Genomic DNA, 14,310 nt, shown 5'->3' on the forward strand with positions numbered 1-14,310 from the left:
TTATAGCGACTTACTATAACGCATTTGTGGCAACCATAGCGCAGTCAGGTTTTCAGCTAGACCTGACAAAACCAGAATTAGCGCTTAGCTTTTTGTGTAGGTCGCCAATCATCTTTCGGTCATGACCCAATTACATGGGCTATATTCTGCATCACCCCTTTCGGAGTGCAGAGTGGTGTCTCCATCTCGTACCTCCCGAGGTGGTGGCCCCCCAGCCGGTGGAGACGCAGTTCTGTCCCTCGAAGAGCTCTCCGCTGCGCGGCAGGCAGACGGGTCGCACGCGGCGGCTGAGGCGCACCCGCTTGGCGAGCTTGATGAGTGCGATGTCGTTGTTGTATCCCTGGTAGTTGGGGTACTTGAAGATCTGGCGCGCGTTCACCTGGATCTCCTCGCCCTCGAGCACGCTCTGGTCGTGCTCGCCCACCCGGACCTTGATGGTGCTCGCCGGCTGGATCACGCCGCCGTGCTGCCTGCGCGCCCGCACGCCGCGAGGAGATAACGAGAGCCGCTCCGATGAGTCCGTGCATGAAAGCATACACCATTTGGACTGACATCAGAGCACATTCACTGCGCGAATAATATTACACCGAGGACGGAAAACTATAATTATCATCATCATATTTATGTCCCCTGCTAGACGAAGGCTTCCCCCATCCGGTGTCCTCTCTTCATCGCCGGTGTGACACTTTGGGTATCGGAATGCTACGTTACAGCCTTCCTGTACTGGTCCCCCTTTCAAAAGGAAATTTCAGAGCTCCGAAAATATGCAAGCCCAAATCCTCAGGGTTAGTATTGTCGTCCCTAAGATAACATCGACTGCGGGAACGCCGGTGGAATGCCAACGGCTTGGAACCCGACGCCCTTGGCGCGAATGAGCTTCTTCGTGCTTCTTGCGGGACTGCCCTTCGTGGCAAGGCAGCCGTCAGATCGATTAAAGAAGTGCGGGGGACCTTCTACCTGTTGACTACCAGCAACCAGCTCGGCCTCGAAACCTGTCTTGGGTGTTCCCACCTTCACAAATTACAACTACAGTTCCCGGCATTACGCGAAAACAGGGTATCCCTGCCCGACCCTAAAGTACCTCGCCGTAGAACTGATTGCAAAAAATTGGCCGCGTATCTGCTCCTTTCGTTGCAAATGTCGTCAAAAGACGATAGTCTTGGTAGACATTTGCCAAGAAAATGCCCCCCTTAGCTTTCCCGCTCACCTCTCATGCTATTCCTGCTCCGTCGCGCTCATTCCCAGGTAAACACACTAAAGGTTTGCTCAAGGCGATTTCAATTTACCGCGTTACACTGTTACAGGCCGGATTCCTCGATGCCAGCGCTGCAGTACGGCGGAGACGCGCGTGAATCGAGGCGCCAGACTTCAACGTTTATAGAACGGCATTGCCGTGCTCCATGTGCGTTGCAAGCAGAACGTGGAACCTAGCTATTGGAAGCTTTCGTTGCTGTTGCCGCGTGATTTTTCGTATGCCGTCAGGAGGTGGCGCGGGCAACAGCAGGCGGCGGTTTTCTGTAGTAGATGTAGAATATCATTTTCTATCGAAAAACCAAGTATAAAGGAACGCTGTAAATACTTCTTGTGTACTAATTTCCTGTCTTATATTTGCGCAATGTCTTGTTCTTGTTCAACAAAGTTGACAAGTATGGACATCTAAACCGGGCTCAGACGTTTACGTTTGGCTGTGGGTATATAAGACTATTGCGTAGTAAGCATTTTACTTTGGCCGGGTGGCTGAATCGAGTTACAGACAGACAGACGGACAGACCAAAATTTCTGGGTTTAAGTAGCCCAAGAAACACTATCGTCTTTAAAAAATGCAGTGTTCCCACCCATCTGTACATGCCCGATGAGTCTGTGTCTGCCCCTTCACCGGCTATAACAGGAGTCGGCAACCTATGGCCCGCGGGGCAGTAATATGCGACCTCCGACATGACGTGAGAACCTCCCCCCCCCCCCCCCCCCTGTCACGTTTTATCAGAGGGCAAACACGGCAGTATTGACCTCAAATGGGGTTAGACAGGAGCAAAGCAACATCGCTTCCAATTGACATTATTTCCCATCGTCACACCAAGCCAGACAACGTCTCCACTACCTTTCCTTACGTGGGTCCAAGAAAGGGGATCAAGCTTAAACCGCATAAATGATAGTTTCCGCCATCCCTCCCTATTTCTCTTACTTGGAGATGTAAGAACAGATACATTGCAGAAGAATCTTATTGTTTCTCTAGTGACAGCTACGATACACAGCATGTAGAAAACTATAACGAACAAAACCGTTTTGCTGCCGCGTTGAGACTTGAGCAATGGTATTGGTGCAAATCAGATAGTTGCATAACGGGCTAAGCTTTGGCGGATGGTGCTGACAGAAGCGTAAAAGCGCCATTTGGCTTGACAGGTGGAGGAAACTTATTAGACAATAAGATAACGTTGATGTTACGTTATATGTCTTCGCCTCATATCTGATTATTCCAATACTTCAATAATTATTTTATTCTACGCTAATCACTTGGGGTTGCCAGAGATCGTCTGGGCTCATAGAAACTTTGCTAGTGGCGCGTTCATGCACCAAACGTGTCACGTGGTAGCAACTCAGTTATACATGAACAGTACGTTTGTCACAGAAGAACTAGTTGCTGGGCTTGCTGGCTACAGTCTAAGAGCATGATTAGCGGGAAGTATAAGCCACGTTTTTCGGAAACCGAGATAGTAGGGAGAAGCAAAAATCAGAAGGCCGGAATGGTTGGAAGCGCATTGCATAAGATTGAAAGGCAACAAGTGTGTTAATGAAACTTCTGTGATATTGTTCAACGCGGAGATGAGGTTTCTAGATAAATTCTTTCGTTTACGCATGTGAACGCGTCTTTGCTACTGTTTTCTTTGCGCATGTCTCGATGTGGGTATGATGATAGTCTCTGCTAATAAACAGTTGGAAGTGTAGCGCCTGCCTGTGTCTTCTCTCTCATGTGCCGTGTTTTTAGCGCTACTAATCAAGCTCTTTAAAACGTTTGTCACAGATGCAGTGTAGTATAGGGATGCTAAAATTGGTGTTTGCCTGGTTTTTCGTTGCTCGGGACAAGAGCCGACGATTTCAAAGTGGAGACTGACGTTTTCAGCTAGCATGTTAAAAAAAGAAATTTAATGAAAACTGTTTATTGATTGTAGGATTTAACGCACCGACGCAACGCAGGCGATGAGGCGCGCCGTAGTGGAGAGCTACGGATTCATTTTGAGCACCTGGGGATCTTTAACGTGCGCCGAAATCTTGTACACACGGGCGATTTTGCTTTTCTCCTCCATCAGAAAAGCCGCCGGGGCCGGAAATCAAACCCGCGTCCTTGGGCTCAGCAGCACAATGCCTTAGCCACTGAGCCACCGCGGCAGGTGGAAGAAAACTCGGGATAGAGGTTGTTTATTAGAATTAATGTTGTGATGTGCCCATCCCCTAAGCTTTCGATTCAACCCAGTTCTTATAGTTCGTTTCGTGCTTCCTACATTGATTTTTTGCGAAGCACAACACTTGCTCGAATGATTCTATACAAAATGACATGTGATTGACTGGCAGTTTCGACTTCATTTACGCGACATTGACAGCCCATCCACGAGGTACAACAGAACGGTACTAGCAGTACCACCTTCACCATGAATGAGAGTAATAACAGCAAAATGGAGGGGATGAAGAAAAGGACGAGGAGGAGAACAGTTGGAGGAAGACAGCACATGTTATTATTATTGTTATTATTATTATCATCATCATCATCATCATCATCAGAAGAAGAAGAAGAAGAAGAAGAAGAAGAAGAAGAGGGGGCAGAATGAGACACTCACGTGACCACGCAGTGTGCCGCCGTGGCCACCCACTGGTCGCTGATGAGCGCACCTCCGCAGAAGTGTCGCGTTCTGCCGTCCCGGCCGGCTTTCCGGAGAGACACCTGCACGACAACCCCGTCTGCATCATTTGACGCTGCTACGCCGGCCACTCTGGCGCTAATGAATTGGCCTGCTGCCTGCCGGTGTGTATTACGTCTCAATAAATGCAGACAACTTTGCTCCTGGAGCGTGAACTGCATGCGCGTGAATAACCGGTTCTCCCCGCCCCTTCCCTTCCCCCCCGCACATATTCTAATCGCGATAGAAAGCCTTGTCAAGTAGGAAATGCGAGACTAAAAGCATAGCTTCAGAAATAATTCCGCTGCACCAGCTGCCTCCCCTATACGTAGGCTGTAGGAGATTCACCTTGCTTCAGTTGTAGTTTCTTTCCGGTGAGGGAAACTGAAATGTTTCAGTCAAAATACCTTGGAGACGGGTGATTTTCGTTAGGCCAAAAATGTGTTTTTAGTTAGCCATGGCTAATGAAGGGGTGCTGATTCTCTCCTAATGAACACCTCACAATAAAAAATACGTACAACATTGACCCCTCCGGGCAGTCGAGCCGAACGAAAGATTTGCCGCATCGAATCCTCTACACGTGTGCTTTGTGCAGAGGCCTCGAATCTGCGCTACCAACACCATACATGACGCTTGCCTATGACCTCGCCGATGTACTCTCATTTTCCCCTTGTCAAACTTTTAGATGCGAAGCATTTCATGCTCGCAAACTGTGTCCCTCCCTCCCTCGTGATACGCAGGATTGAAAGGAGTATATCGCGACGGCACACGGAAAACGAAAAGAACAAAAAACTGGCGCGTTACACTAACGCAGAATACGTGCGAGCAACACGTAATAAAAAAAAAAAATCCCGGGCCATCTCCACTAACATGAAACCTGGGGAGGGGCGAAGCATGCAGTGTATAAGTGTATTCTTGGCGCCCTGGCCTTTTTGCCGACTGAGATGAATCCGTTGGGGGGTAGGGGTATACAGCTTTGCTGCAAAAGCCTCTTGTCTTTGAATCACCAAGCTCTCTAGCGCGAGGCGTAAACGAGTGTCCCGGTGTTTTTTTTTTTAGTAAGCGTTACGAAGAGCTCCAGTGCGAGGCAAAAACGAATGCCTCAGTGTTATTTTAGTACGCGTTGCGTTCTAGCGTGAGGCGTAAACGAGTTTCCCGGCGTTTTAGTACCGTGTCAACATGAGACGACGGTTACGACGACGACGACGACGACGACATGAAACGCCATCCGCCCCAGCCCCTAATAATACCAGGTTTCCGAAGTCATGTCACGTGTGCCGTCTCCTGCTGAAGTTTTTGCCATTTGCAGGACTAATTGCTAGGAGGTGACTTTCCCTGTTCGTAACAAGGCATGGTGTGTCCAGACGTAGCAATTTCCGGCACTTATGTGAAAGCCACAGAAATAAGCACAAAGGGGCACTTTCCGTGTTTGTGATGCGGCAAGTATGGTCCAAGTGTACGCATTTTCCGGCTCTTAAATGCAAGGCTAAGCCGCGTCAGCGCAAAATGTCACTCACTCACTCACTCACTCACTCACTCACTCACTCACTCACTCACTCACTCACTCACTCACTCACTCACTCACTCACTCACTCACTCACTCACTCACTCACTCACTCACTCACTCACTCACTCACTCACTCACTCACTCACTCACTCACTCACTCACTCCCTTCCTCACTCACTCACTCACTCACTCACTCACTCACTCACTCACTTGTGCCGAAGATTTGTTGAGCTTCAAAAGTCACTTCTCATGGTATTTTTAATCTTTCTAGATCTCTTCGTCGTTATAATATTCTTTGACTGGCAACGCAAGCTGTAGGTCAGCTCATCCCTCAGACTACTAAGCATTACAAGAAAGCTCACCTTACGGCATCACAAAAGTGGTTAAAGAGCGCACCGGCCTGCTCGAAAGTGAAGCCGCCGACGAGCAGGAATGGCTCAAATGGTATTAATAAGAAATAACGAGAAGTGTGTGAGCTCAGATGGTTTCCTTGTGGCCAGTTGTGCTGAGAGCATATCTTCTTTGTATATTTTTGGCATTGGTTTACAAAAGCCATCGCCTCTTTTTGATGTCTTTTCATTTTTGCATCTTTTAAAGCTACATCGTCAGTTTTAAACCTGATTTGGCTTGGTTTACGCGCAGTTAAGTTAAAGGCTGAAAATGTACGTTTTGTAAGCAAAATAAAAAATAAAAGGCGACCGATTGGCTGTAAAAATTGCCATTTTATCTCGTTCTGAAGAACCTGATAAGTCGTGATTATTAAGGATAGGTTGGGGGAAAGAGTACAGCCACTTACCTGCCAAGGATATTCACCGGCGTCTGCAGGCTGGCCACCCACAATGCGTTCGATGTTCTTTTCGTTGAGAAGGCTCACCCCGCAGCCTGCGTATCAGTATTACTGTAAAGCCACCGATAATGGCAGCTTCTCCACTGAACTACAAATGCTGCTCATACTGCTTATACTGCTCGTACAGTCTGATCATACTGTACGCTTATCGAACAGTCCGAATGTGCATCGAAGGTACGTATTTGTTTTTCTGAAGTGCGTCTGGTGTAGGTGAGATTTAGCAGGCTTAGTGTGTCTTGTAAGCATAATTTTAAAAAATATTCTGGCCGGCCACAGAAATATTATTGCAAACTTCAATCGCAACAAAAACCTACGTAAATCATCTCAGGAACTACGCTTCCTTGATAATGGTCGATAAAAAACGATATGGCGCATCACCAATTCTTAACCTGATGGGACAAGAAATAACTTCTCGATAGGTTTGGCACAACATATAACTTGTGCTGGAGTATGTTGTGTTTTGAGGTGCGGCGGTGTCGCTTTGAGATTTAGCGTATAGCGGCATCAAATTAAACGACTAAACTTTCCTTGAAGGATGTCGGAGGTGCTTCTGAGTAGAAAACATGGAACATCAATTGAATATATTCGCCCGCCTTTTAATCACTCAAACTAGGTGGGAGAGGCTTATCTCAACATGTATGCATCAAACCCTTCATCTTTTATGTTCGTTTTGTAAGCGTTGCGTTTCACTTTTTGAGGAATCGGCCAATGCAACCAGGACCAATGGTTTCGGAAAAGATATGTGCGAACTCAAAAATATAGACCAGTGCCCAACGTTCCACGATTATTTTTATATAAACAATTTTATTATGATGTGGCGCACAGAACGACGTAATGATACCAAAACGCCAACATTACTTTTGACATCCACGACCCAATTTCGCCTTTGGCACTTCGTAGTTCATATTTAGTTTTTGCGCTTCATTTCTCAACGATTATACGTACGAGGATATCGGCAGTGAATAGTAAATATTCCTGCCATTAATTTTCAAGAAGTGGCTTGACATAACTATTCACGCTCGGTAAAATTAGAATAGTGAGGTTCACCCAACTCGTACGGAAATTGACTTCTCTGAGATTTTCGTTATCCAGAAGTATAGCATGAAATAGGTAATAAATTGTTTCCCCAAAATAACAACTGCGAAACTGTGATGAATCCATCTAACAACCAAAAAATATAGATATTTGATCCAATGATAGTACGGAAGGCTTGGGCTTTCGCGAAGATATGGTTGACGCGTGCGATTATTGTTCAAAAATTCAAGAGGACCAAAAAATCTGCAATTTCGGTCGCTTCTACATGCAACGTTAATCGCCGTGAGTCAGCTGAATTTTTTAGATAATATCTCAGAGTGGCCGACGATATTCATTCTATTAATTCATTGGTCGGGCTGGTTGGTGAACTTCAGAACTTATGTTATTACCAAAGAGACTACTTCCGGCCAGAGTGTTTAAGTTGCTGCATGTAAACCAAGATTACAGTTTAACTTATCATAAAGTGGTCTGCATGTCGAATGCGCTCTATGCATAACCGGCATACTGTCGTCTACAACTACGAAAGACAACACGCAAATAACACTACCGTGAATCACGTGACCAACGTTTGTGTCCATGCCCTCCTGTCCAGCAGGTGACTACTGATTGACGCGCTGCACGAGTGATTCGGAGATTCTTCGGAAGCTACTCACCCCTAATCCAGCGAACTACCTTGCTGCAGAAAGAAATTAATCAATGATATTGAGGAACTGAGGACTGGGCAGAAACGCCCATTTGCTTAACTCGTTGATTCTGGTGAAATCGATGTAATAAGCCCAACGACAGCTATCAGGAAGCCCTGCTCTTCGACTTCACGCCCTAGAGGAAGGCCACAAGGCTATTTCTATAGCGCAGCGAGCAAATGTTAGTACAGCCGAGGCCATCCGTCTCTTCTACGGCGACTCCGGCGGCGACCATGAGTGAGGCTCAGACCACGGGCGACAGCGGGCACCGCACTGCGGGCGAAGAATTCGCATTGAGAGGCGGTCGCGGCTCACTGTGCGTGGACTGCGCTGCCAGCAGGCGGGGTCCGGCCATGACGAGGAACAGCGGGCCCAGCAGCAGCCGGAGCAGAGATGTCACCGTGATGGCAGCCATGTCGGGAGAAGCGCGCCGACAGCCGGGGGACGCCGATTTATAGCCCCGGTTCGTCGTCCTTTTTGCGCCCAGAACCGGTGCATCGAGTCGTCGCTCTCGCCCAGTCTCAGGGGGACCCATGTTTTCTTGCCCCCGCGACTGTTGACCTCCCGGGGCAAGTGATAAGAGATGCCCCCGAGCCGGTGCTGGTGGCTCAAGCGGCGCCACGCTTCCTGCGGGCCCACGTCTGGGCACCCCTCGGAGTTCACCGTTGGGCAGATTTTCTGTCACCCGCTATACCTATCGAAACGGCACCCCGACACTAAGTGGCCGTCGAGGAAGCATGTTCTAAAGCTCCGTTTTACGTAAATCATTTAAGGGCCCCTGCACATTTTCGGCGTGTCTCTTTGAGTCCCGCACTACACGTCCGCATGGAAAGCAACGCTACATGTCGAACATTCGGTACGGAAAGCCTGAACGTTTGGACGTAAGCAGTGTGAGATATAAAAATAAACCTACAATGTATTCAAGAGAGCCCAAACTAAGTGTAGTGTTGTAAATGTAAAGTTTAAGTGTAGTGAGTGCAAGTAACAAGAAACGAACAAGGCAAGAGGTTCAACCTTGCAATCCTTGACGTCCACTTTGTTTCGGGGGCGCCTTTTCGATAAGGTTACGAAGGAAAGAGGATCTTACCAATAGTGAAATTGCCATCGACAACCAACCTCATCGATCCGCCCAAAGTGTTTTGGGCCGCTTAAAGCGACATGATACGGCTGCTAACTTCAAATTAATTCTTTATGAGCCAACGTTACGCTCCCGTCCTTCGTTGCAACTACACTTCCACAGTGTGGCTTACAATTAGGCATACAGAAAGTAAAGTTCGAGAGGTTCTTTTGTTTACCTCCTTCCTTTCGTTAGCGTGTGCTCACGCTGTGTATTTATGAATTCACGGGTTATTCAACGTTAAAACACCTATTCAACCTATTCGGCAACTATTCAACCTAAAACATCGGTATGGTGATCTAGATGTGCAGACTTAGACGTACGGGCCGCACACCGAAGCGGCCAGCCTGGGTAGAAATGTTTAAAAATGTTGGCACCGCTATATTACCGACTTGATCACAGCTAAAAATTGACTTCAGTTGCAAAAACAATGCGAGAAAATGAAATGACAAGAAAGAAGTGACAGGGGAAAGCCCGTGACAAGGAAGTGGTAAGCAGTGAAGAGAAAGGAACGAAAAGCAAACATAAACGGACCCTTCAGCACTCGTTTCAAATTTTTTTCGAAATCTTAAATGCTTGCAGAACGTAGTCAACCAAAATATTCAGTACTTAGATTAGGGGGTCGTAAAGTACCTTGCCAAAAATAACTGCTCTGTGCCCATCAGGCAACTTAGAAACTTACTTAAAACAATTTTCTCTATTTCCCGGTCTTGGCGTTCTTGGACCACTGGAAATTCTTCATTACAGCGAAATAGCAGCTATTTGCCGGCTTTCCTTCAATTGCAGTAATGAACGCATTCGATAGCCACTTCCGATAGAACGCTTCGATAGGCCTGAACAGCAGCGCGAATAGGCGCGAAAACTACGAAAAGCCGCGTGCGTCGCCGTTGCTTGCTCAAGTTTCAGCTCTTCGAGTAGCTGCGAATCCCTCCCGGATGAACGGAAACTTGCCCGCTTGGAACGCTGAAGTGCGCAACTATTACTTGTTCAGCTTAAAGGACTTTGAGAGCGAAATTTTAGATGATTTCAATCATGTCTAAGCACGTGTTGCCGGCGATGGGCAGCCCGTTGTGCTGGCCAGATGTTCAAACGTGGACGTGCTTAACGGCAAAAATCATGGCTTTTGTTAATTTATTTTTGTTTTGTTATTGTAAATTTTAAAACAAAGCTTTCTACCTCTACCAGCTAACGGTTCTTTCGTGGCGTGCCGGAAAACAAACTCCCAATGCGGGGGAGGCGGCGGCGGGTTGGGGGAGGGCGGAGGGTTTCACTCATGAAGAACACTGTAGATGGCACGGCGAATTTACCCAACGTTCCCCGTGCGGAGGTGCCTGCTCGCCGACAGGCGCGTCTGCGGTACGGCTTTGTCATCTGCTTTAGCGACGGTTGTTTTCGGCTTGTTTTGGCGCAGCTTCGCGTCCATTGCGCACTTCCTTCGCACGGCTTGATTAACTTGTTTGACAGCACCTCCTGGGTAACCCGGACCCGACGGAATTAAGTGGTCGTACGGCAAAGATACGCTAAGGATTGGTTTGCAGGGCGGGAAAACAAAATGTAGGGACCACATACAGACATCTGGCCGCTAGAGCAAGGCTACCTTTCGCGCAGTGCTTGCCATGAATGGGACTCCGTTGTCTAAATTGGTGAATAACAATTCGGTTCTATTTTAAGAGGTATTACAAAAGGCGAAATAACCAACTGGTTCTTAAAAATAGCAATTATAAAAGTTCCCTCTGCTTTCTCGCAATTCTCAAACTTACTAAAATTAACTAGCTTTAATCGGTATAAATGCGAATCACTAAGCTCACATGCCGAATTGTTTCGGTGTCTGCGCTTGTGTCGCGCGGCGGTTTAGCCCCAAGTTAGCACATCAGGATGGCTAGGTTCCGCTGTGTCACCCTTCGAAAGACGCTCCTCTCCGTTTTCTTTCTCCTGACTCAGGGCTGGCCTACATCGGCGGCATCCGCCGCTCCAGCCCGGCCGTGGCCGACGCTGCTGCTGCGTTCGGGACGCCGGCCCCGTGAATTCCAGGTAACGGCAGGCAGAATCTGTGGTTTCACTATTTGTAGAGCCAGGTGTGCGAATTCAAGAGACGTCGCTTGGGCGATTATTGTGGGTGTCGTTTAAAGCTTTGCTTTCCAATCACCTTCACGGCGTGGATTGGAGCCAACATTTTTTTTATTTTAACGGCATAAAAAACGGTAGAAAACAGCAAGAAAACTTTTTGTTGTTCACAAACATCGGCTAAAACGGAAGATCGGTCGAGTTGGTATATTTTATGGAAAATAAGTACAGAAAAAAACAACAAGGAAACGCAAGTAAGAGAATGTGAACGGACGCAGTGCTGCGTGTGTTCGACCTCTCTTTTTTGTGTGTCATTGTGTAAATGCGTAGCGTTCTTTGACGAATACCCCAACAGCCAGCACCGTGCAACGCCGTACATTGCCACAAAAATGTAGATTTGGTGGAAGTAACACCTGCAATCGTTATAATGGTGCAAATGGAGATAGCTGGTCCAACAGAATTTTGAAAAACCAGAAAATAAATAAAAATAAAAATACCCAAAATGGTGAACCGTGTAACGCCCTGCATTTCCACAAAAATTCAGATTTTGCGGAAGTTCCACATTTTATAGTTATAATAGCGTGAACGTAGATAATTATTCGAACAGAATTTTGAAAGACCAAGAAATAAGAGAAATAGAAATAAATAGCGAAAATGGCGAGGAGTGTAACGCCCTGCAAGTTTTTGCTATATTTATTCTGCAAAATCTTGCTTTGTTATGCGCGCTGTTCCTGGCCGGTGATAAAGATGGATCTCAGGTGGCCTTGGCCGACAGTGCAAGAGAGGACGAGCTTGTGTGCAGTTTAGGAGTCCTGGCGTAAACGATGTGCGAGGCGCGGCCACGGTGTCGACGAGTTGGCGATGCTTTCAGGAGTGGAAGCACGCGGAGGTCATACTCAACCCCAAGCCCGGAAAGAAGTTCCAAGCTGAGAATCTTGGACCGATTTCGCTCACAACTTGCGTCGGCAAAGTGTGCAAGGGGATACTGACTAAACGGCTTCAAAACAGCGAGAAAGAGAATGACCTTTTTCCGCACATTAATCATACAGCTTTATTCGTTATGTTACCCAACAATTAATTAATCGCCTTAATTAGTTGACCTAACTATTTAAGTCATCTCTCTATTTCTCTTGGTCATCACCCTTAAGTCACTAAGCCATTCATTTTAATCGCTCTGTCATGCGTCCTAATACGTTGAGCACTCAACTGAATCACTTAGTTCTCAAGCAACATTTAATCCTTGCAAAATATTACAGGATGGCTCCAACAGGGCCGGTTCCCCCCCCCCCCTCTTCCCCTCATCATGCACCGATGAGCTCGTGAAATAATGTTTATTTTTTTTTCTTTTCGCTACATTAATCCAGATTGCTCTGCATATTCTTGTGTTGCAGCATTAAAATGACATGCAGAACTGAATACTTTCGCTGCAGATACCTTTGCCTGCCGCTTTTTCACCAAATATACCACAATGCATCACTGCACAAATATATCTTTCGGTTTCCGCTGACTCGGTTTTTGAGCCCAAAAGACGTCCATCATGCCGTTGATCATTCACTCTTTAAACAAAAAAAAAAAAGAGTTACTTGTCGCAGTATACACTAGGTACTTAGTAACTGGAGGTAGTAAATGTAGCATTAGTCAGGGCTACTAACTAAAGGAGGTAGCAAGCACCACTGCCTTTACTAGTAAAGTCCTAGCGATAACACCCTTCTGAGCTACATGCGCTTACTAACTGGCCATACATAACCTAGTCGCAAGCACGACCATAATCAAGTGTGGCTACTTCCTACACCCAGTTAATTTCCTAACCATGCAGTTGCTAGCGGCAGAGCCTACGTAACGTTCCGCGAAATAGTAAAGTTCGTAAGGAGCTAGTAAATCGGTGGTTACTACCCTTTCACGACCTTTTTTATTCAAAGTATTGTATGCACGATCATTGCTGCTCCGCATCGCAATTGACTGCGACTTGCTCTCACCTGCGGCCACTGAAGCGGTTGCAACAGCCCTATTGCTACCAGTGAAGCCATCAGCCATGACGTCACGGCCTTGTAGGGAACTGGAAGCCGGTGCGAAACCAGTGGGTCGCATGCCGGAAGAAAGAGAAATGAGCGGAGACGCTGCGCCACAGAATCGCAGTGCAAGCTACGGTGTCTGCAACGTCTCAGCCTCCGTACGAGCGTGCCGGAATTGGTTTTTAGCACCGGCATCTGTAAGCACGAGTTGACATCAGCTTGCACGAAATTTTCTCAATGGTTTGAAACGTCGCGTGTTACTAGGCAGAGAGGAGGTTGATTGCTGTGAGAGAGGATGACAAAGTGGCTCTTTGGTCGGTCATGAGGAGGTCTGGATTGTTTTTCCACCAGAATATCATTGCATCCTTAAAAGCGCCCGCGGCTTCAAGTTTAACAATTAGGACGTTTTCGAATACCCCTTTCCTTGTAACGCCGGCGGATACCTTAGTAACCTGATCGTAGCGTTGGCAATCTAGTTATCAGCTTGTTTTTACACAACGCTGGATTCATTCGAAGCGCAGAAGGCTAGAGGCGGAGTTTTAAACTGTCGCTCTCACGACTCCACCGTGACGACACAAAATGATGGCCGAATCTTCTTAAGCATTTCATTCTTTTGCGTCCTTTTTATTGTTGAGATAGTATCCCAGCCGTAAATGGCTAAGAGAAAAAATTCTGTAGTTTGGCGTTTTCACGTGTCGTACTGTCGTCTTGTATTCTTTTCATGTCGTGATTCTGATGCTCTCTCGTGTGTGGTATTCTTGACCTGATTTTGATGGTCCGTCGTGGCAAATTCGTGTCTTGTTGTGATCCTGATGTTCCATCAGTATTTGCACATGGTTTGAATGTTATTGCCCATTGTGAAGAGTATGTCGTTGTCGTTTGTAGTTGAGAAAATTGACTTCGTCGTAACGACAGAAATGTATGTTGTAACAACAGATGGCTTTGTGGTAACAACAGGTCTTGTGTTGTCACAACAAAGTTTTCTGTCGTATGACAGGAATTCTTGTTATTTTTTCGCGGTATTCCTGTTGTTATTTTAGACTGGATATAGTGTTTCTCAGTCCATAACACCGATTTTATTAGTGTTCAAGTGAAGCTGTTTCATTACAGAGCACAGGGTGTTGGTTCCGCTGCGTCCAGTTGTTAGACAGCCAC

The 14,310-nt window shown here is 46.8% G+C and overlaps 2 protein-coding genes across 2 annotated transcripts in view; both read right to left on the bottom strand.

The window, feature by feature from the left end:
• The window catches only part of LOC144178302 (proclotting enzyme-like), a 439,300-nt gene that overhangs the window by 164,219 nt on the left and 260,771 nt on the right, over nucleotides 1-14,310 (bottom strand). The window lies entirely within an intron of this gene.
• LOC144179473 (transmembrane protease serine 9-like) overlaps nucleotides 1-14,310 on the bottom strand; it is a 40,631-nt gene that overhangs the window by 4,074 nt on the left and 22,247 nt on the right. The window contains exons 6-8 of the mRNA XM_077707842.1: nucleotides 8,213-8,435; nucleotides 3,831-4,009; nucleotides 193-470 (exon numbers count right to left, since the gene is read on the bottom strand). Of these exons, the coding sequence (XP_077563968.1) occupies nucleotides 193-470; nucleotides 3,831-4,009; nucleotides 8,213-8,435 (680 nt within the window). The remainder of the gene's footprint in view (nucleotides 1-192; nucleotides 471-3,830; nucleotides 4,010-8,212; nucleotides 8,436-14,310) is intronic.

The sequence above is a fragment of the Haemaphysalis longicornis genome, unplaced genomic scaffold (assembly GCF_048455015.1).
Source record: "Haemaphysalis longicornis isolate Haplotype H1 unplaced genomic scaffold, Haemaphysalis longicornis Haplotype H1 scaffold_4, whole genome shotgun sequence".
Lineage (NCBI taxonomy): Eukaryota > Metazoa > Arthropoda > Arachnida > Ixodida > Ixodidae > Haemaphysalis > Haemaphysalis longicornis.